Below are 23,807 nucleotides of genomic sequence, written 5' to 3'. Positions count from 1 at the left end.
GTATCTCCGAAGTTTGTCAAGATGATCATGAACTTTAGGTGGGATTTTGATAGAGCACATGGCATATATCGTAAGAGAAGTTATCACTGAATTCACCAATGTGAGCTTTGAGCCGAGGTCCAGCAGGTTGGCAGCCGAGGAGAGCTTACGTTCTACCGACGTAACGAGGGGCATGAGATCAGCGACGGTTGGCCGTGTAGTGCCCATAGGCAGCCCGAGATATGTGAATGGCATGGATCCTATTGTGCAGCCGAACACCTGAGCAATCCTCGAGGTCGTTTCTGCTGTAACATTTGTAGTGATCAGTGTGGACTTTTGAAAATTAATGTGCAGCCCCACCGATCTGCATAGTCCTGGAGGATACCCTTGATCGTTTCTGCTTGGGAGATGTCCGCCGGCATCACGAGTATCGTATCATCGGCGTATTGGATCACCGGGTAGTCGTTATCAGGTACTGGGATGGGGAGTTGAAGGGTTCCGGCCCGATAAGCATCATTAATGGCAGCTTGCAGGATATCCGCCGCTAAGACAAAGATGAGCGGGGACAAAGGATCACCTTGTCGCACCCCTCGCAGGCAGAAAAACTGCCTCCCCGGGGTCCCATTGAGAAGGATCGATGATTTGGCCGTGGAAAATAGGCATTTAATCCAACCGAGCCAACGATCATCAACCCCATACACTTCATAATTTCTAACATGGGTGTGTGCTCAGTTGTGTCGAACGCCTTAGCGAAGTCAAGCTTCAGGACAGCTATCTCTCGCCCAGAGGATTGGCATTGATGTGTGAACTTGAATGCCCACGCTACACAATCCTGTATAGATCGGCCCCGTAGAAAGCCGTATTGATTACGGTGTATGATTTTGAGGATCACACGTTGCAGACGATTCGCTAGCAGCTTGGTCAATATCTTGAGATAGCAATTCAAGAGTGGTATCGGGCGACAGTCGTTGGCTGTCTCAGGAGATTGCGTTTTCGGGATGAGAGTGATAAAGCCAGTGTTCAAACTCTCAAGGTTAAGGTTACCTGCATGGAAATCGGAACAGGGCCGATAGAAATCCTCCTTGATTATATGCCAGCAGGATTTTATGAAACCACCAGTAAACCCATCGGGTTCGGGGGCACGGTCAGAGGGAAGCTCCCTGACAACCTGGTCGATCTCCGCATGAGTGAAAGTAACTGATAAAGCATGGATTCCTTTCACCTTTTTGATGATTCTCTTCAGATCAAAACGTATGTCAGTCTGGCTGGAGTGGCCCAGTCTTTCTTTGTACGTTTGGAAGAGTACAGCCTCCTTCCCCACATGATCATGGATGACCGAGTCATCAGGCAAGCGCAACGAGGCGATGTTGTTCCGTCTGAATCTCTCAGTGGCAGCTCTATGGAAGAACTTTGTGTTGCCATCACCGAACTTGAACTATCGGATGGTACATCATTTTTTCCAGTAGAGCTTTTTGCAGTCTAGGAGGTGGAGCAGATGCCGTTTCAGAATCCTCCTAAAGTTGGCTTCAGGGACAGATAGCCTTCTTCTTTCCTCTAACCCATCGATCTCAAGCAATTCTTTGTTACAGTTATCAATCAGGCTCGATAGCTTGGATATTTTCCTACTCCATTGCTTCAGATCATAACGTAGGGTTTTAAATTTCTTACACAAAACTGTGGCAGCATTGGGGGCATAGCATCTTTTGTTCCAAGATCGTTCAACAGTCTCAAAGAATTCGGGCTGTCCGATCCAAAAGTCCTCAAAACGAAAGATCTTGGTTTTTGGAATTTGGGATTGAATGCTAACATAGCAAGGGGCGTGGTCAGATGTGGGTTTACCCAGGGGCAGAACTACTGTGTTGGGGTATTTGACAGCCCAGTCGACAGATGTGAAATGCCAATCCAATTGTTCAAGAAATGGATTGTTTTGCATATTACTCCAGGTGTACAAACGCCCTTTGATTGGAAGCTCTACTAAGGATTGCCGTCTGATGAGTTCATTAAATAGCAGCATATCATTAGCGTCCCCTCCTCCCCTGTTACGATTGTCTGGTGCTCTGATGAAATTAAAGTCCCCGATGAGGAGCCAATCATCACCACGAGGAATGTCAATATCAAATAACCAGGAAGTAAACAGCGTCCTATTCCGTTCAGTACAAGGACCATACACATTGACGAGCGTCCAGGAATCAGCGGACTGCGTAGAAGTATGTCTCACGCCAAGAGTAAAAGATTCAGAAAACACCGGAACACCGGTGAAGACCGAACTCATCCACAACGTGATTAAGCCCCCCGAGGCCCCCACAGAGGGTACAAAAGCAAACATATCGATTTTTTTAGGGCAGAATAGTTTAACGAACGAAGCATCAAAATAAGTACGTTTAGTTTGTTGCAAACAAACGGCGGAGCAACCACTAATATCAATAGCATTACGGATTGCCAGATGTTTCTTCTCGGAGTTGATCCCGCGCACGTTCCAGCACAGGATATTCCACTGTTTATTGGGCGGCATACGGCTTAGTGCTTCTCAGGCTCCCTCCCTTGGTCAGCAGCCAAGAGCTTCTGAGCGGTGAGGTCATCAGATGGTACGCCACACATAACATTGCCCACATACTGCAGCAGGTGGATAGGAGTAGGAGGTGGCAGTTCTTCAGAGTTGTCAGCCACAGGGTTCAGTATGAGCTGGCTGCAAGGAGCAGTCACCTTAGAAGAGCAGGCGATCAAGGGCGCCCCCCTAGGCTTAACCTTGGATTGCACCTTCCTCGCATCAGTGATTTGGGCCACTTTGAAACCATCATACCTTGTTGATCTAGTACTGCGCCTTAGTCCAACCGTGTCAATCGGAGCTGACTCTCCCAAAATCTGGTTCTGAAAACAAGCAGCCCCAGTCCTGACAGTGGGAAGTTCAGTATCCTCCGCTGCAACTTCAGAGATGGAGAACACATTTGTACGGTGGGAGTTGCTGTAGACAAATTCAGAACCCATCATAGGAAGTTGAGTTGCAACGCCCACCCAGATATCCTCTGATATGAAAATAGGAATAGTGAGGCCGACGAGAGGATCATGCTGATAGACCAACTGGGCACTGGCTGCAAACCTTTCTTGAGTGATAGCAGCGCAGATTGCTTGGAAGAACGCCAGAGGGTTCAGTGGTAGAGTGCCACTAACCTGACTGTGGGCAGGTGTGTCCGATGTAGTAAGGCATCGAGTGAACCTGCCAAAAGAGATCAGCCAGAGAAACTCCAGAAAATCCATGCCTTCAACTGTCTGAACCTCAACCGTGTGTGAACCGCCCGTAGCTCGCACAAACTGTATACCAGAAGTTGGTCTACCATGGATCAGAGCATCAACAGCCTCTTCGATGTCCGAATACACAGACCACTCATCTTGCGGGTCATCAGTGATATTGCTCTCCTGCTCCACACCATCCATGAGGGATGGACCTATATATTGAAACAAGGTGCGGAAGCTGAAACCTCTGTATGGCGGTGGTGCAACCGGCCAAACACCCCAGCCATCTTGCTGTAACTCCTGCTGTGGTGGATTCTGCTGTTCCCAGGCGGCATCAATCTGTTGCTGCAATTGCTGTTGATGATCAAGGGCCCATTGTTGGGCAGCAGTCAGATGAGGCAGTTGAAACGGATGTGGGGAAGCATTCATTGGAGGGGCATCATCATTGCCAACAAGGCCGGGAATTGTGTCTCTGCCATTGAGGACATACACAGGCACCGACCAGGATCGTCCCATGCCAGGCAGAGTGACAATACGCTTAACCACAAGGCTGTGTGGCACCTGGGCGATGTTGCTGATGATTACTCGAACCAAAACACGTTCCTTATTCTGTCCCGGCCTATGCCAAATATCTAGCTTGCCGAAGCAGGAGACAACTTTGTTGATGTAATGATCAGTCTGATAGTCCATTGGAAAGGCTAAGAACAGAACCCAAGCTACATACTGAAAAGGACACTGCCGCATATTTTCTCCTTCATCGTGAGGCAGAAAGGTGAAAGTCATATCATCGTCAATAGGATCTAAATGATGTGGAATTTCTAGGATGAACTGATCTTTGAGAGCTATGTCCGCAAAAGCAACCATCCCCACCCCAATCGGATAAACAAATGAATCTGGTACTTCGAGATGGAAATCCTCAGTCATGATGCGGACTATCTCATTCAGAACTAGCTGGTTCTGATGATCAGGAATCGGAGGCGTGACGGTAACCAGAGCATACCTTTGATCAAGATATTACTAAAAGGAACGAACTAAGAAAAAGGTAAAGATAGGAGTGTGATGGTGATACGATACCGGGGCACCTCCCCAAGCTTGGCAGTTGCCAAGGGGAGTGCCCATACCCATGTGATTATATCTCTTTCTTCGGAGGTGATGATAATGGAGTTGTTGATGATGTAAATTATGCTTTCAGCTTCTTCATGTTGTAATTGAGAAGAGCAATTTCCTCCTTTAAATCATCAACCTCCGACTCCACCTTCAAGATCTTGTCACATAAATCTCCTTTGCTTTTCTGCCGAAAACGAGAAGGGATAGATCGATTGTTAGATAGTTTAGACCTTTTAGGAAGACTAGACTTCTTGAACTTCACGTGCATATCCCCAGGTTGAGGTAGAGGGACATCCTCCTCCTCCGAACTTGAATCATTGATCCTCATCAAATGAGCATCCTCCTCCTCATCCGTAGTTCGACCACAAGGACATAGATCCCCATAGGTCTTTGGGTCAGCAATGAGGTGTGAGACATAGCTCTCTCCGTCGGAATCCTAAGATGACATCTTGCTCCCAATCTGCTACAGAAACAGCTCGAAACAAAAACAGAGGATAATTGCATGATATGGTGGTCAAAACCTTCGAGAGATTATATAAAGAATTTTTACCGACCGAAAGAAGTATCGTGCAAGAAAACGGAGTCCGGAGAGCACACGAGGTGCCCACGAGGTAGGGGGTGCGCCCAGGGGGGTAGGGCGCGCCCTCCACCCTCGTGGAGGCCTCGTGACCTTCCGGGCTGCTTCTTATTTTCCTAATTTATTAAATATTCCAAAACGGATAAAAATTGCCATTAGAACTGTTTTGGAGTCAGTTTACTTACCGTACCACATACCTATTCCTTTTCGGAGTCTGAAACGTTCTGGAAAGTGTCTCTTATGTATTCCTCCGGGGTTACGATTTTGATAACATTAGTTTCAACATTTATAGGATTACTTGAGATATAATGTTTGATTCTTTGACCGTTCACCACCTTCGGATTTGTGCCTTCGAAGTTGTTGATTTTTATGGCTCCGGAACGATAGACCTCCTCGATAACTTAAGGACCTTCCCATTTAGAGAGAAGTTTTCTTGCAAAAAATCTTAAACCAGAGTTGAATAGCAACACATAATTACCTACATTAAACTCACGCTTTTGTATCCTTTTGTCATTCCATCTTTTAACTTTTTCTTTAAATAGTTTGGCATTCTCATAGGCTTGGGTTCTCCATTCATCAAGTGAGCTTATGTCAAATAGCCTCTTCTCACCGGCAAGTTTGAAATCATAGTTGAGCTCTTTAATGGCCCAATATGCCTTATGTTCTAATTCGAGAGGTAAGTGACATGCTTTTCCATAAACCATTTTATACGGAGACATACCCATAGGATTTTTATATGCAGTTCTATAGGCCCATAATGCATCATCAAGTTTCTTGGACCAATTCTTTCTAGATCTATTAACAGTCTTTTGCAAAATTAATTTGAGCTCTCTGTTACTCAATTCTACTTGACCACTAGACTGTGGGTGATAAGGAGATGCAATTCTATGATTAACATCACACTTGGCAAGCATTTTATGAAAGGCACCATGAATAAAATGTGAACCACCATCAGTCATTAAATATCTAGGGACTCCAAACCTAGGAAAAATAACTTCTTTAAGCATCTTAATAGAGGTGTTATGATCAGCACTACTAGTTGGAATAGCTTCTACCCACTTAGTAACGTAATCAACAACAACTAAAATATGTGTATACCCATTAGAGGAAGGAAAAGGTCCCATATAATCGAAGACCCAAACATCAAATGGTTCAATAACAAGTGAATAATTCATAGGCATTTCTTGACGTCTACTAATGTTACCAATTCTTTGGCATTCATCACAAGATAAGACAAACTTACGAGCATCCTTGAAGAGAGTAGGCCAATAAAAACCGGATTGCAATACCTTATGTGCAGTTCTATCTCCAGCGTGGTGTCCTCCATAAGCCTCGGAGTGACACTTGCATAGGATCTGTTCCTGTTCATGCTTAGGTACACAACGTCTAATAACACCATCTACTCCTTCTTTATAAAGATGTGGGTCATCCCAGAAGTAATGTCTTACATCATAGAAAAACTTTTTCTTTTGCTGGTATGTGAAACTAGGTGGGATAAATTTAGCAACAATGTAATTAGCATAATCAGCATACCATGGAGCAGTACGAGAAGTATTTATGACAGCTAATTGTTCATCAGGAAAGCTATCATCAATAGGTAGTGGGTCATCAAGAACATTCTCTAACCTAGACAAGTTGTCTGCAACGGGGTTCTCAGCTCCCTTTCTATCAATAATATGCAAATCAAATTCTTGTAGCAAGAGAACCCATCTAATAAGTCTAGGTTGAGCATCTTTCTTTTCCATAAGGTATTTAATAGAAGCATGATCAGTGTGAATAGTTACTTTAGAATCAACAATATAAGGTCTGAACTTATCACAAGCAAATACAACTGCTAAGAATTCTTTTTTAGTAGTAGCATAATTTCTCTGAGCACTGTCTAGAGTTTTACTAGCATATTGAATAACATTTAATTTCTTATCAACTCTTTCCCCTAGAACAGCACCTACAGCATAATCACTAGCATTGCACATAATTTCAAAGGGTAAATTCCAATCAGGAGGCTGAACAATAGGTGCAGAAATCAATGCTTTCTTATGTATTTCAAATGCTTCTACACAATCATCATCAAAGACAAAAGGTATATCTTTTTGTAATAGATTGGTCAGAGGCCGAGAAATTTTTGAGAAGTCCTTAATGAACCTCCTATAAAAACCGACATGACCAAGGAAACTTCTTATACCTTTGATGTCCTTGGGACACAACATCTTTTCAATAGCATCAACTTTAGCTTTATCAACTTCAATACCTCTTTCAGAAATTTTATGCCCCAAGACAATTCCTTCCTTAACCATAAAGTGGCACTTCTCCCAATTCAAGACAAGGTTAGTTTCTTCACATCTCTGCAAAACTCGATCAAGGTTGCTCAAGCAATCATCAAAAGAGGATCCATAAACGGAGAAATCGTCCATGAAAACCTCACAAATCTTTTCACAAAAATTAGAGAATATAGCCATCATGCATCTTTGAAAGGTAGCAGGTGCATTACATAAACCAAAAGGCATACGTCTATAAGCAAAAGTACCGAAAGGGCAAGTAAAGGTGGTCTTTGCTTGATTGTCAACTGAGACAGGTATTTGAGAGAAACCAGAATAACCATCTAGAAAGCGAAAATGTGTATGTTTGGATAATCTTTCTAGCATTTGATCAATGAAAGGCAAAGGGTAATGATCTTTTTTAGTAGCTTTATTTAATTTGCGGAAATCAATTACCATCCTATAACCTGTAATAATTCTTTGCGGAATCGATTCATCTTTATCATTAGGAACGATAGTAATACCTCCCTTCTTAGGGACACAATGGACATGACTTACCCACTGACTATCAGCAACGGGATAAATTATACCTGCCTCAAGGAGCTTTAGTATTTCCTTTCTTACCACTTCTTTCATCTTAGGATTTAACCGTCGTTGATGATCAATAACTGGTTTGGCATCTTTCTCCAAATTTATCTTGTGTTGACATAGAGTGGGACTAATGCCCTTAAGATCATCAAGAGTATATCCAGTAGCAGCACGGTGCTTCTTCAGAGTTTTCAAATTTTTTTCTTCTTCATGCTCTGAAAGGTTAGCACTAATAATAACAGGATATATCTTCTTTTCATCAAGATAAGCTTATTTAAGAGTATCAGGTAATGGTTTAAGCTCAAACACGGGATCACCCTTGGGTGGAGGAGGATCCCGTAGGATTTCAACAGGCAAGTTGTGTTTCAGAATAGGTCCCTGTTTAAAGAATACTTCATCTATTTCCCTTCTTTCATCATAAACATATCATTTTCATGGTCTAGAAAATATTGTTCTAAAGGATCATTAGGAGGCACAACAATAGAAGCAAGACCAATAATTTCATCCTTACTAGGCAATTCCTCATCACGGGGTTGTCTACGAAATTTAGAAAAATTAAACTCATGAGACATATCATCCAAACCAATAGTAACAACATCCTTTTCGCAGTCTATCTTAGCGTTGACAGTATTCAAGAAAGGTCTACCAAATATAATGGGACAAAAGCTATCTTGTGGGGAACCAAGAACAATAAAATCAGCAGGATATTTAACTTTCCCACACAAGACTTCAACATCTCTAACAATCCCGATCGGTGATATAGTATCTCTATTGGCAAGCTTAATGCTGACATCAATTTCTTCTAACTCAGCGGGTGCAATATCATGCATAATTTCTTTGTATAAAGAAATAGGTATTGCACTAGCACTAGCACCCATATCAAATAGCCATGATAACAATGATCTCCTATTTTAACAGAAATAACAGGCATGCCTACCACAGGTCTATGTTTATCTTTAGCACCCGGTTTAGCAATTCTAGCAGTCTCATCACAGAAGTAAATAACATGCCCATCAATATTTTTTTGACTATATACTGCAAGGCAACAGCCTCACAGTCCTTTATTAATAAAGAAAAGGAAAGTTACAAGTTTATAAGTTTACAAGGAAAGATATGAGATACTTACAAAAAAAGTCTATGAAAGGTTAGCTATCCAAGATAGTAAGCTATCTTTATATTTACAGCTAATTCTATGAGACAGAAGAGAAATGTCATGGATAAAGTTCCTCCTCCAAGCTCTAAAAGAAGGTTGCTCATTTCTGAAGATCTTCCCATTCCTTTGTGTCCAAATATTCCAAGTAGCAGTGAAGACAACCTCTGTGAAAAAAGGATGACCGAAATCCCTCCTAACTGATTGAGCCATCTCATATGTGGTTTGGTTCGGTTGAACAGACCAAGATATCCCAAGGTAGTTCCAAACCCTTGACTAAAGTTGCAAGCAAAGAAAAGATGAGCCCGATCCTCACGTTGTGCAAAGTTGCATAGCACACATGTGGCATCCTGCATGATCCAATGTCGGCGTTGCATCATATCCCTAGTGTTCAAATGATCCATTAAGAGAATCCAGCCAAACACCTTGAACTTGAGCGTGCATGCACACTTCCAAATCCATTTGAAGGTGGGGTCAACCACTAGGTGGGAGAAGCATGAGTCATAGTACATCTTTGACATAAAAGCCCTAGACTTCGAAGGCCATTTCCAAATGTCATTGCTCTCCCCATCCAGGTTGATCAAAGGCAGCAGGGCCTGGAGCTGTGAGAATTCAGCATAAGCCTCCTGTGACAGAGGCAGATGGAAGTGATCCAAGGCATCAGGCAGCTCCATAAACTCCTTGACAGTGGTTGCATCTGCAACTACAAATGAATGTAGCCTTGGGAAGCACTCATGTAATAGGACAACACAATTTCCCAGCTGCCAACGATCGAGCCAAAATAGCACTGTGTCGCCAACATGAACTTGTGGAACAGCGAGCTTGCAGAAATTGGTGTATAAACGCATGACGTCACGCCACCAAAAGGAGCCACAGGTCTGGGTGCTTTGAGGCGGCGACGATGCGTAATAAGTGTCCCAAATTAAAGTGACCCAAGGCACGTAAACCTTATTAAAGAACTTGAAGAGATGCTTTAGTAACAATGCCTCATTTTGAATGCCCAAATTAAGGACACCCGAACCACCGTATTTCTCAGGGCAGCAGACCATATCCCAAGCAGCCAATGATTGGCGTGGATTATCCGTGTTGCCTCTCCACACACATTGTCTCATGATTCGCTCTAATTGCTGCAAAATGCCCTTGGGAAGAGATAAGGTACACAAGAAATATATTGGCATGGAGCACAACACCGACTATAGAAGTTGCAGCCGGCTTCCTTGATTTAGCAAGCATGAGGAGGCAGATAAACATCGCTCGACGCGATCGACCAGAGGCAGCAGATCATAGATTGTAGCTCTATAAGTTCCCATTGGCAATCCTAGATACGTGAATGGCATGGACCCAACATCGCATCCGAGCAAGGAAGCCACCCTAGCACCTTCCTCGTCACTCATATCGATTGGAATGAGTGAGGATTTACTAAAGTTGACACGTAATCCTGTTGACGCGGCAAAAGTGTCAAGCATCTCCTTGAAAGCAATAAGCTGATCATCGATCGCAGGCAGGACAATTAAGGTGTCGTCGGCATATTGTACAATCGGGTAGTCGCTGGAGCTGGTTGGGATTAGCAGATTTTAAATTCCTGGAACACATCTCGTTGACGACAGATTGTAATAAATCAACCGCGATCACAAACAGCAATGGTGATAGGGGATCCCCTTGACGCACGCCCGTTCTGCAAACAAGATGATTGCCCGGCACACCATTGAGAAGCACAGAAGAAGATCCCGTAGACAATATGCTATTAATCCATCCAGTCCAACGGGAGTCAAAACCCTTGCATTGCAATATTATCAGCCAAGAGATCTTTAACCATAGCAATATTAGGTTCAACTTTAACTTGCTCAGGAGGTTTGTGTGTCCTAATATTACTTTTGTTGACTACAGTTGAAGCTTTAGCATGATCCTTCACTCTAACAGGGAAAGGTGGTTTCTCAGCATAAGCAGTAGGAACAATAGGATCATTATAAGTGATAGTCCTTTCTTCAACTTTAATAGGTTCAACTACTTTTACTTCTATGGGAGGATGATATTTAAACCACTTCTCCTTAGGGAGATCAACATGAGCAACAAAAGATTCACAAAAAGAAGCTACTATCTCAGAGTCAAGTCCATATTTAGTGCTAAATTTATGGAAAACATCAGTATCCATAAAAGATTTAACACAATCAAACTTAGGTGTTATACCTGACTCCTTACCTTCGTCGAGATCCCAATCTTCAGAGTTGCGTTTAATTCTTTCCAATAAATCCCATCTGAATTCAATAGTCTTCATCATAAAAGAACCAGTACAAGAAGTATCGAGCATGGAGCGATTGTTGTCAGAAAGCCGAGCATAAAATTTTTGAATAATCATTTCTCTTGAGAGCTCATGATTGGGGCATGAATATAACATTGACTTAAGCCTCCCCAAGCTTGAGCGATGCTTTCTCCTTTGCAAGGCCAAAAATTATATATATAATTACGATCACGATGAACAAGATGCATAGGATAAAACTTCTGATGAAATTCCAATTTCAATCATTTGTAGTTCCATTATCCCATATCATCACATAGCCTATGCCATGTCAATGCATCTCCCTTCAAAGATAAAGGGAAGACCTTCTTCTTGATAACATCATCGGGCATACCTGCAAGCTTAAATAATCCACAAACTTCATCCACATAGATTAAGTGTAAATCGGGATGCAATGTTCCATCTCCTGCAAAAGGATTAGCTAGCAGTTTCTCTATCAAACCCTAAGGAATTTCAAAGTAAACATTTTCAGTAGGTTCAGTAGGTTGAGGAGAAACTCTTTGCTCTACTGGTCGGGGTGAAGATACCCCTGTTGGGGATCGTAGCAGAAATTTAAAATTTTCTACGCATCACCAAGACCAATCTATGGAGTCATCTAGCAACGAGAGAGAGGAGTGCATCTACATACCCTTGTAGATCACGAGCGGAAGCGTTCAAGAGAACGGGGTTGATGGAGTCGTACTCGTCGTGATCCAAATCACCGATGACCGAGCGCCGAACGGACGGCACCTCCGCGTTCAACACACGTACGGAGCAGCGGCGTCTCCTCCTTCTTGATCCAGCAAGGGGGAAGGAGAGGTTGATGGAGATCCAGCAGCATGACGGCGTGGTGGTGGAAGTAGCGGGGATCTCGGCAGGGCTTCGCCAAGCTCAGCGAGAGGGAGAGGTGTCACGGGAGGGAGAGGGAGGCGCCAGGGGCTGTGGTGCGGCTGCCCTCCCTCCCCTCCACTATATATAGGGGCCCTGGGGGGGCGCCAGCCCTAGGAGATCTAATCTCCAGGGGGGGCGGCGGCCAAGGGGGTGGCTTCCCCCCAAGCCAAGTGGGGGGCGCCCCCACCCCTAGGGTTTCCAACCCTAGGCGCAGGGGAGGCCCAAGGGGGGGGGGCGCACCAGCCCACCAGGGGCTGGTTCCCCTCCCACTTCAGCCCATGGGGTCCTTCGGGATAGGTGGCCCCACCCGGTGGACCCCCGGGACCCTTCCGCTGGTCCCGGTACAATACCGGTGACCCCCGAAACTTTCCCGGTGGCCGAAACTGGACTTCCTATATATAATTCTTCACCTCCGGACCATTCCGGAACTCCTCGTGACGTCCGGGATCTCATCCGGGACTCCGAACACCTTTCAGATTTCCGCATACTAATATCTCTACAACCCTAGCGTCACCGAACCTTAAGTGTGTAGACCCTACGGGTTCGGGAGACATGCAGACATGACCGAGACGACTCTCCGGTCAATAACCAACGGCGGGATCTGGATACCCATGTTGGCTCCCACATGTTCCATGATGATCTCATCGGATGAATCACGATGTCGAGGATTCAATCAATCCCGTATACAATTCCCTTTGTCAATCGGTACGTTACTTGCCCGATATTCGATCGTCGGTATCCCAATACCTAGTTCAATCTCTATACCGGCAAGTCACTTTACTCGTACCGTAATGCATGATCCCGTGACCAACCACTTGGTCACTTTGAGCTCATTATGATGATGCATTACCGAGTGGGCCCAAAGATACCTCTCCGTCATACGGAGTGACAAATCCCAGTCTCGATCCGTGTCAACCCAACAGACACTTTCAGAGATACCTGTAGTGTACCTTTATAGTCACCCAGTTATGTTGTGACGTTTGGTACACCCAAAGCACTCCTACGGCATCCGGGAGTTACACGACCTCATGGTCTAAGGAAATGATACTTGACATTGGAAAAGCTCTAGCAAACGAACTACACGAACTTTTGTGCTATGCTTAGGATTGGGTCTTGTCCATCACATCATTCTCCTAATGATGTGATCCCGTTATCAATGACATCCAATGTCCATAGTCAGGAAACCATGACTATCTGTTGATCAACGAGCTAGTCAACTAGAGGCTCACTAGGGACATGTTGTGGTCTATGTATTCACACATGTATTACGATTTCCGGATAACACAATTATAGCATGAACAATAGACAATTATCATGAACAAAGAAATATAATAATAACCATTTTATTATTGCCTCTAGGGCATATTTCCAACAGTCTCCCACTTGCACTAGAGTCAATAATCTAGTTACATTGTGATGAATCGAACACCCATAGAGTTTTGGTGTTGATCATGTTTTGCTCTAGGGAGAGGTTTAGTCAACGGATCTACTACATTCAGGTCCGTATGTACTTTACAAATATCTATGTCTCCATTTTGAACATTTTCACGAATGGAGTTGAAGCGACGCTTGATATGCCTGGTCTTCTTGTGAAACCTGGGCTCCTTGGCAAGGGCAATAGCTCCAGTGTTGTCACAGAAGAGAGGCATCGGGCCCGACGCATTGGGAATCACCCCTAGGTCGGTAATGAACTCCTTCATCCAGATTGCTTCTTGTGCTGCCTCTGAGGCCACCATGTACTTCGCTTCACATGTAGATCCCGCCACAACGCTTTTCTGGCAACTGCACCAGCTTACTGCCCCGCCATTCATAATATACACGTATCTGGTTTGTGACTTAGAGTCATCCAGATCTGTGTCGAAGCTAGCATCGACGTAGCCCTTTACGACGAGCTCTTCGTCACCTCCATATACGAGAAACATATCCTTAGTCCTTTTCAGGTACTTCAGGATGTTCTTGACCGCTGTCCAGTGTTCCATGCCGGGATTACTTTGGTACCTTCCAACCAAACTTACGGCAAGGTTTACATCAGGTCTGGTCCACAGCATGGCATACATAATAGACCCTATGGCCGAGGCATAGGGGACGACACTCATCTTTTCTCTATCTTCTGCCGTGGTCAGGCATTGAGCCGTGCTCAATTGCACACCTTGCAATACAGGCAAGAACCCCTTCTTGGACTGATCCATATTGAACTTCTTCAATATCTTGTCAAGGTACGTACTTTGTGAAAGACCAATGAGGCGTCTTGATCTATCTCTATAGATCTTGATGCCTAATATATAAGCAGCTTCTCCAAGGTCCTTCATTGAAAAACACTTATTCAAGTAGGCCTTTATACTTTGCAAGAATTATATATGATTTCCCATCAATAGTATGTCATCCACATATAATATGAGAAATGCTACAGAGCTCCCACTCACTTTCTTGTAAACACAGGCTTCTCCATAAGTCTGTGTAAACCCAAACGCTTTGATCATCTCATCAAATCGAATGTTCCAACTCCGAGATCCTTGCACCAGCCCATAGATGGAGCGCTGGAGCTTGCATACCTTGTTAGCATTCTTAGGATCGACAAAACCTTCCGGCTGCATCATATACAATTCTTCCTTAAGAAAGCCGTTAAGGAATGTCGTTTTGACGTCCATTTGCCATATCTCATAATCATAGAATGCGGCAATTGCTAACATGATTCGGACGGACTTCAGCTTCGCTACGGGTGAGAATGTCTCATCGTAGTCAACCCCTTGAACTTGTCGATAACCCTTAGCGACAAGTCGAGCCTTATAGATGGTCACATTACCATCCGCGTCTGTCTTCTTCTTAAAGATCCATTTATTTTTTATGGCTCGCCGATCATCGGGCAAGTCAGTCAAAGTCCATACTTCGTTTTCATACATGGATCCTATCTCGGATTTCATGGCTTCTAGCCATTTGTCGGAATCTGGGCCCGCCATTGCTTCTTCATAGTTCGAAGGTTCACCGTTGTCCAACAACATGATTTCCAAGACAGGGTTGCCGTACCACTCTGGCGCGGAACGTGTCCTTGTGGACCTACGAAGTTCAGTAGGAGCTTGATCCGAAGTACCTTGATCATCATCATCATTAACTTCCTCTCTAGTCGGTGCATGCACCACAGGAACATTTTCCTGAGCTGCGCTACTTTCCGGTTCAAGAGGTAGTACTTCATCAAGTTCCACTTTCCTCCCACTTACTTCTTTCGAGAGAAAATCTTTCTCCAGAAAGGACCCGTTCTTGGCAACAAAGATCTTGCCTTCGGATCTGAGGTAGAAGGTATACCCAATGGTTTCCTTAGGGTATCCTATGAAGACGCATTTTTCCGACTTGGGTTCGAGCTTTTCAGGTTGAAGTTTTGTAACACCCACGACGCGGCTATATCTCCCACGTGTCGAGGCACGACTTAGAGGCATAACCGCATAGTGGTTTTGTCGCAAGAAGGGTCATCTTCACACAATCCCATGTAATGAACAAGAATGGGATAAAGAGTTGGCTTACAATCGCCACTTCACACAATACATAAATATAATTCATACATCATCCAAAATACAAACATATAGACCAACTACGGTCAAGATCCAGATGAAAATAAGATAACCCCAAATGCTAGATCCCCGATCGTCCCAACTGGGCTCCACTACTGATCATCAGGAAAAGACACATAGTAACGACCACGTTCCTCGTCGAACTCCCAGTTGAGATCGACCCCATCATCTGCACTGGCATCGTCGGCACCTGCAACTGTTTTGGTAGAATCTGTGAGTCACGAGGACTCAGCAATCTCACACCCGCGAGATCAAGACTATTTAAGCTTATAGGAAAGGATGGTGTAATGAGGTGGAGCTGCAGCGGCAATAAGCATATATGGTGGCTAACATACGCAAAAGAGAGCGAGAAGAGAAGCAACGGAGCGGTCGTTTTCTAGAAATGACCAAGAAGTGATCCTGAACTCCTACTTACGTCAATCATAACTCAAACTGTCATGGAACTGTCACGGCAGATGTCCTCGAGCTAGGACTTAGTCGTGGAGCCATCGCAGCTAGGAAGCTTGAAGGGGTTAATGCGGGACAAGGAACACGAGGGTTTATACTGGTTCGGCCCCTTACGGTGAAGGTAAAAGCCTACGTCCAGTTTGAGGTGGTATTGATTAGGGTTACGATCACCAGGGAGCTAAACTGCTATGCCCGGCTCTCGATGAGATTGTTCTTGTCCCTAAACCGCTGCCGGGTCATCCCCTTATATAGGGAGGCTGACGCCCAGCAGCTCTCAGAGTCCCGGCCGGCTCATAAGAGTGTCCGGCTCGGACTCTCAACTATTCTTGCCTTACACTACAAGTTCTACCATAATAATGATTGTAACTACGGGCCTTAAGCCACATCCGGGTCTTAAGCCCATCTTTGGCCCACCGTCTTCAAGATGGGCGCCGGGCTTCTGGTAATGACCATATGAGTAACCCGGCCCCTCCTGGCGGGTGACTCTAAGGTCTATATCCTCAACATTAGGCCCCAGATTGATTTGAGCCGGCTCATGTCAATCTTCAATTCTTTCGATAGAAAAAATCTCCGGCTTACCATTTGTGTGAAGGCCATAACCCGGCGTGACGTCATCCTCTGGACTCCGGATAATCCGCCGTGACGTCATCTTCCATTAAGCCCGTTGTTTACTCCGCCAGATCCGCAACGGATCTTTGCATTTACTGTCATCCCGAAAATCGAGGCGTTTCGTGAGGAGATAACCACGCCGTGGACTCCTTGATCCTCGCGCCCACTCATGAGCTTGCCTTATAAATAGGCCGGCCCGACGGGCCTCCAGCCACCTCTCTCTCCTTCGTCTTCTTCCTCGCGCCATTGCTCCCCTGCCCGAGGTCTGCTGCTGTCGCTGCCGCGGGTCTCCTCGTCGTCATCAACTCAGGCCGCTGCATCACCCTGATCTGACCAGAGATACGCGACGACTTCCGCGACTCACCAGCCTCTGTAAGCTTCTTCTGCCCTGCTAGAACAGATCTGCGGTAGGGTTCGAGTAGTTCATCCATGTTCTTCGCCATCGCCCGCAAGTTCTTCAGTAGTTTCATTTTTACTGCTCCTTTTTGATCTTAACCCGTATGGAACCACTACGGTAGATGTTTTAGCACCTATTTCAAACACAAGTAGACTTCTTTTCACTGCATAAAGACCTCATTCGAGCTCAAGAACTCCCCTGCGTCTGTATTTTAGGTCTAGAAAATTTTCTTTCACCCGACCATTTTGATCCAATTTTTTTACTGCGATGTGTGAAACCTGTTTTACCACACTTAGTAAAAAACTGCAATCATTGAATCTCGGCGGTTTACAGTTCCGGTTTAAAGAAACCACGCACCGTAGAACCTTCCGGCTTAAAGAAAATCATGCGCCACAAAAATTTCCGGCTTAGCTGTGATAAAGCCTGTAGACAATCAAATTGCTCTCAATCCCTCGGCGGCTTAAATAGCCCGATGCACTTAAATGTATACCATTAGTCCCCTTGTAAGCCGCCACCTTGATATTGAACTGTAGATTGCTTCCGGCTCATAATTAACCCGGACGTTTTTCCTTTTATCATAGACTGCCGACTTTCACCATGCCTCCCAAAGCTCCCAAAGCCTCCATTACTTGCAACTTGATGAGGTCCAATGTCACCAACGAGACCCTAGCGGATTTTGTTAAGTCTAGATATCTGCCCAAGAAGGACATCATGTCCTACCGTGCCCCTGACCCGTCAAAAGAGAGACCACAGCCCAAGGACGGGGAGGTAGTGATTTTTGCGGATCATATGAGCCGGGGCTTCGCACCGCCCGGCTCAAAGTTTTTTACAGATGTTCTAAACTTCTTCGATTTGCGGCCTCAAGATATAGGACCCAACTCAGTGTCCAACATCTGCAATTTCCAAGTCTTCTGCGAGGTTTACCTTGGAGAAGAACCTAGTCTGCTGCTCTTCAGAGAGCTTTTTTAATTGAACCGTCAGAATGAGTGCGCCAATGGGCCATGTCTGGAATTAGGTGGCATCTCCATCCAGCGGCGTAGGGACTGCCTTTTCCCTTACGCAGAGCCGCCCAGACACCCCAAGGACTGGAACCTGACGTGGTTTTACTGCCAAGACACGTCGCCGGCTGACGAGAGTCCATTGCCCGGCTTTCGCCCCTCGCGTCTGGAGCCGACTCACCCACTGTCAGACAAGCTGACCCAAGCGGAGCGCCAACCTCTGTTCCCCACCATCAACAAGATCAAGGCTCTCCTAGGCAATGGTCTGAATGGAATCGATCTGGTCCGGGTCTGGATATCATGGCGGGTGATCCCATTGAGCCGCCGCCCCGGCTTAATGTGCGAGTACACAGGACGAAAGGACGACCCTCAGAGACACAACCGCAACGATCTTCCTGAAGACGTTGCAGAGGAGATGACCAAGGCTCTCTTGAATGAGAGCCTGGTAGACTGCGGAAGGACCGGGTTAGCCCCCTTCTGCAAGACCAACCCAGCCCCAGCGGTAAGCCGCTGATCTAAACATCTTATCTGTACATGACTTTCATCTGAATTGTTTTAAGAAAACCTCATTGCATTTTTCAGGCTGATGATAAGTTCTGGCGGGTCAAATACGACCATGAGGCGGCCAAGAAGGCCAGGAAGGCGAAGAAAGCCGCCCCTCGCAAGAAAGGAAGCAGGCCTACTGCTTCAGAGCTGATGCAATTAAGCGACAGCTCCGAGTCAGAGGTAACCCCTGAGCCTTTAGGTCCTTACTGTATTTGTTGTTTGTTGCTGTCCGCCTTATCAATACTTGCTCATTGATAGGATGACACCGGCGCAAGTAACCCGGTGGTTGAAGAGGTAATGTCACTTTCCTCCAACTCGGAGCCCTTGCCAAAGCTGAAAGTCCGAAGGGTAACCCGGTAAGTAAGCTTTTCACATCCTTTAGCTTACCAAGATCCTCAATTTATTTTGAAGCGACAGGTTCATGAGAGCCGGCGTCACACCCGGACCAGCAAGGACACCGATCTCTCCTCCGGGTTACCTGACGCATCAAGGAAGCACCCAACTGAGGTTATTTCCCCCTTGTACCCTTTTCATCCGTTGGCGGGTGTTATACGTCAGCCACTCAATTCTTCTGACTCAAATTATCAGGAGACCTCCCCCTCTTCGGGCGACTCTATGCAGTCGAGTCTTCCGGCTTTCAAGACCGCGCCCGGGTAATGACAACCATCTCATATTATACTTGTCTGTACTTACCCTTTTTGTGCTTAACGTTTCTGTCCTTTCAGTGCCCAGGCAAAGCTCACTAAAAGAGCGAAGAAGACCAAGTCAGGCGGCGTGCCGGATTTACCTGAACCGGAGGTGACGCCTCAAGAACCGCCAGCCGCCTCCGCCCCCGAAGCCACCATTCCAACCGACAAGGCACCTGAGGCCGCTGCCCCAACTACCAAGGCAACTACAGAAGCTTCTGTTAACCCGGAGGCCTCCAGCTCGGCTCCACCAGTAGACGACCCGGACGTGGTAATCACCCGGACGGAGTTCGTTGAGCCGGGGAGACCTACCATGCTGGCCAAGTGCTCCGCTAAGGGGGAGTTGCTGCAGCCCCACCGGGTGAACCTGGACCTCTCCGACTACACCAACCTGAGCATTGGAGAGCTCGTCTCTGGCTACATCAGCCAAGTGCACAAGAGCCGGGACGCAGAGGTCGCCATGGTGAACCAGATCCAGCAAAAACCTGAGGTATCATTCTGTTGTCCTCTTACTTACTGCATAGTTACCTTTACCATGCTAGCCCCCAAGTCAACGACTTATGATTGAATATGTTGTAGACTTAGGTTCCGGCTTACTCCATTGAGCCGGCAGTTTGTAGATAGATACGTTCAATATGCATTAGCCCCCAAGTGCCAAGTGTCTTTGCTTGGAAAACGCTTGGGACTTATATAGTAACTGTTCATGCCATAACCCGGAAACTTATACAGGCTGCTGGCAAGAAGCTTGAGGCTGACCTTGCTAATGTCAAGAGCCGGCTGAAGATGCAAGAGATGGAGACCCGGAAGGCAAACGCCAAGTTCGTGTCCAGCATCGCCGCGCAAGAGAAGCTGAAGACAGAATTCGACGCTGAGCGGAAGGCATGGGACGAAGAAAAGGCCGCATTGGTGACCCGGGCTGAACAGGCGGAGAAGACTCTCTCCGAGAAGACCACCGAGCTCTCCGGCCTAAAGCGCCAGGTTTCCCAGATGGTGGCCGCCATCTTCGGTAAGTCGCCTCACCGGCTTTCATCAAGTTTAAAATGTTTATATCTCATAATTCATCCTTGTCGCCGGCTTATCTAATTCTGTTAAACAGGTCCCAGAAGTGCCAACCTCAACCAGAGCGTGGTCACCAAGCTGAAGGCCGTGTATACCCTGGTGGAGCAGCTCTACACCGGGTCACAGCGTGCCTTAGCTGTGGTGGCCTTATCCAACGAGGTGCCGACTCACTTGGCAGAAGTCCTTCGCCGGCTCGCTGTACTGCCTCAACGGATTCAAGAGCTGCGACGGGCCTCTGCAAGAGCCGGAGCAATCGCCGCGCTGAGCCGGGCCAAGGCATTCCTGCCGGAATTAGACCCGGCGGACATCGCCCTTGGCTATCCAAGCCTGAAGGAAGACGGCTCAGCTTTCGATCAGAAGGACTTCGCAGCTTGCGTGAAGGCTGTACGCCCGGTGGCCACCCTTATCGGGAACGACACAGATCTGACCAAGTACCAGCCGGGTTACAATGCGGAGAATCAGAGGATTCCAACCCCTCGCTATGAAGCCCTCAACTTGATCCCGCCGGCTCGTCAGCACACTTTCGCCCCGGAGATTGACCCGGCCGGGTTAATTGACGAGGAAGCCCAATTCGAAGCTCTCAGCGGCATCGACTGGAAGTCATCAACCTTCCAGGTCTTGGGATCAGCCGGAGGAGAAGATAGGAACGAGCCGGAGACTTCAACTCAGCAAGCATCGTAACTCGGCTGGCGGTTTACCAAACAATGCTCTACCCTTTTAGACTTGATGAGTTTTGTAATAGAGTAGATGCAACAGTTTATCTCTGCCGTGCCATCGTGCACGTATTGAATGCTAAAGTCTTTTGAAGTTGTCTCTTTGAAGTTTCTCCGGGTCATAATCAATCCTTTGTTTTTCTTAACCTCGAAATAGGTGCCCTTAATTATCCTGCATAGAAGGGCAAATCACAAGTCTCGAGGCGGCTTACCGCCCTGAGAATCAAAAAGTTTTAGACAACCCAAAATATGAATCAAAAAGAACTTGTCTTCAATGATATCCTGAATACAGCCGTAAAAACATACTTAACGGCCTGCAAGCATACTTCCGGTTTAGATAACCCGGATAAGAGGGTTGGTACCGCAACTCCGGTTTACCTGTCTTATAACACCCATTGCGTTCAGCCATACTGTAAACCAAAGTTAAGCCGGCAAAATGAGACCTGGCCGTACATACTTGGAAATAACCAGACGGAACTTTGCTATAAGGCAGAGGAACTTAGGGGCTTCCGGTTCGAATACGACCAGAGACCCGGCCCAAAGGGGTTAAGCTAAGATTCAGATACGATCATATAGCCCCCAGTGGGTGTGGCGATGCCAATCAAGAGGGTACTAACAACTATGTTCACTTTGGTTCGAATACGACCCATGTTTGAACAGGAAGCCCCCAAGTGATTTTAAGAATTGTTTAACGACGCTGATTCGAATAAGATCCACGTCGGTTCCCAAAGGGGTTAAACTATGATTCAAATATGATCAAAGAAAACCTCCCAATGAGCTCGGCACTTTGCCAATCAAATGGGTATCGACAACTATGTTCTCTTTGGTTCGAATACGACCCATGTTTGAACAGGAAGCCCCCAAGTGACCTTATTACCTTCGGCTAGATTCGAATACGATCATAAGCCGGATCCTCCTTCAAGTTATCACGTTAATCTTGCAATGGAAACAACACATGCACATTTGGAGGATAAAAAGGGACAGAGGTCCTGCTTTATTGCTTATCATAATATATACATGGCTGAAAGAAATATGTACATTATGAGAGCCGGTGGCTCAAGTGTAGTAAGGCCGAAGCTGAGCTATGTTCCACAGCCGACGGGTCTCTTCCTCCGACTTACGTGAATCTTTGTGTTACCGAATGTCAATGAGGTAATATGACCCGTTGCGCAAGTTCTTGCTGACCACAAAGGGCCCTTCCCAAGGCGGGGATAACTTGTGTGCATCTGTTTGATCCTGGATGAGCCGGAGCACGAGATCGCCTTCCTGGAAGACCCGGGATTTAACCCGGCGGCTATGATAACGGCGCAGGTCTTGTTGGTAAATCGCTGAACGGGCTGCTGCCACATCACGCTATTCGTCCAACAAATCAAGAGCATCTTGGCGCGCCTGTTCATTATCTGCCTCAACATAAGCCGCCACTCGAGGTGAGTCATGACGGATGTCACTGGGGAGGACTGCTTCTGCCCCGTAAACCATGAAGAAAGGCGTGAAGCCTGTAGATCTGTTAGGAGTAGTGTTGATGCTCCATAACCCGGAGGGCAACTCCTCCACCCAACAACCCGGCGTCCGTTGCAAAGGGACCAAAAGCTGGGGCTTGATGCCCTTCAGAATCTCCTGATTAGCTCTCTCAGCTTGACCATTGGATTGAGGATGAGCCACTGAGGAAACATCAAGCCGGATATGCTCTCGTTGACAAAACTCTTCCATGGCGCCTTTGGAGAGATTGGTGCCATTGTCAGTTATAATGCTGTGCGGAAAGCCAAAGCGGAAAATCACCTTTTTCATAAATTGAACCGCCATGGCTGCATCGCACTTGCTAACTGGCTCAGCTTCCACCCACTTTGTGAATTTGTCAACTGCCACCAAGAGGTGGGTCTTCTTATCTTTGGACCTCTTAACAGGCCCAACCATATCAAGCCCCCAGACCGCAAAGGGCCAAGTGATTGGGATCATCCTCAGCTCCTGAGCCAGCACGTGAGCCCGTCGTGAGAACCTCTGGCAACCATCACATTTACTGACCAAGTCCTCCGCATCAGCATGAGCCGTCAGCCAATAAAAACCATGGCGAAAAGCCTTGGCCACAAGAGACTTTGAACCGGCGTGATGGCCACAATCCCCTTCATGGATCTCACGCAAGATATCTTGACCTTCCTCAGGGGAGACACAACGCTGAAACGCCCCTGTAACACTGCGATGATACAACTCGCCATCGATAACGATCATTGACTTAGCCCGCCGGGTTACTTGCCTGGCCAAAGTTTCATCCTCAGGCAACTCGCCTCGGGTCATGTAAGCCAGATATGGCATTGTCCAGTCTGGTATGATATGGAGAGCCGCCACCAGTCGTGCCTCCGGGTCAGGGACAGCCAAGTCTTCCTCTGTAGGCAACTTAACAGAAGGGCTATACAGGACGTCCAGGAAAGTGTTAGGCGGCACCGGTTTTCGCTGAGAGCCCAGCCGGCTTAAAGCATCCGTCGCCTCGTTCTTCCTGCGATCAATGTGTTCCACTTGGTAACCCTGAAAGTGCCCAGCAATGGCATCAACCTCGCGGCGATAAGTCGCCATGAGAGGGTCCTTGGAATCCCACTTTCCTGATACTTGTTGAGCCACCAAGTCTGAGTCGCCGAAGCACCTTACCCGGCTTAAGCTCATCTCTTTAGCCATCGAAGACCATGGAGCAAGGCCTCGTACTCAGCCGCGTTGTTAGTGCAAGGAAACATCAACTGTAGCACA

General features: G+C 46.4%; 1 protein-coding gene across 1 annotated transcript; it reads left to right on the top strand.

Annotated features, from left to right (window-relative positions):
• Positions 1-3,461: 3,461 nt before the first annotated feature.
• LOC141031738 (uncharacterized) lies at positions 3,462-21,193 on the top strand. The gene is made up of 8 exons (XM_073506223.1): positions 3,462-3,608; positions 18,650-18,793; positions 18,872-18,907; positions 19,031-19,120; positions 19,202-19,266; positions 19,339-19,789; positions 20,029-20,305; positions 20,396-21,193. Exons 1-8 carry the CDS (start codon positions 3,462-3,464, stop codon positions 21,037-21,039), a joined length of 1,854 nt encoding a protein of 617 aa, XP_073362324.1. The 3' UTR covers positions 21,040-21,193.
• Positions 21,194-23,807: the final 2,614 nt, after the last annotated feature.

Source organism: Aegilops tauschii, chromosome 1 (assembly GCF_002575655.3).
Source record: "Aegilops tauschii subsp. strangulata cultivar AL8/78 chromosome 1, Aet v6.0, whole genome shotgun sequence".
NCBI classification, from domain to species: Eukaryota; Viridiplantae; Streptophyta; class Magnoliopsida; order Poales; family Poaceae; genus Aegilops; species Aegilops tauschii.
The sequence above is the reverse complement of the archived record's forward strand: the minus strand, read 5'-3'. Positions and strand labels throughout refer to the sequence as shown.

What these genes read in the sequence shown, in the direction of transcription:
- LOC141031738 (XM_073506223.1), top strand. Translation starts at nt 3,462, where the DNA reads ATGGCGGTGGTGCAACCGGCCAAACACCCCAGCCATCTTGCTGTAACT. An exon ending in TTGGGCAGCAGTCAGATGAG is followed by an intron (nt 3,609 to 18,649) that starts GCAGTTGAAACG and finishes TGCATTTTTCAG; the next exon opens with GCTGATGATAAGTTCTGGCG. An exon ending in GATGGTGGCCGCCATCTTCG is followed by an intron (nt 20,306 to 20,395) that starts GTAAGTCGCCTC and finishes TCTGTTAAACAG; the next exon opens with GTCCCAGAAGTGCCAACCTC.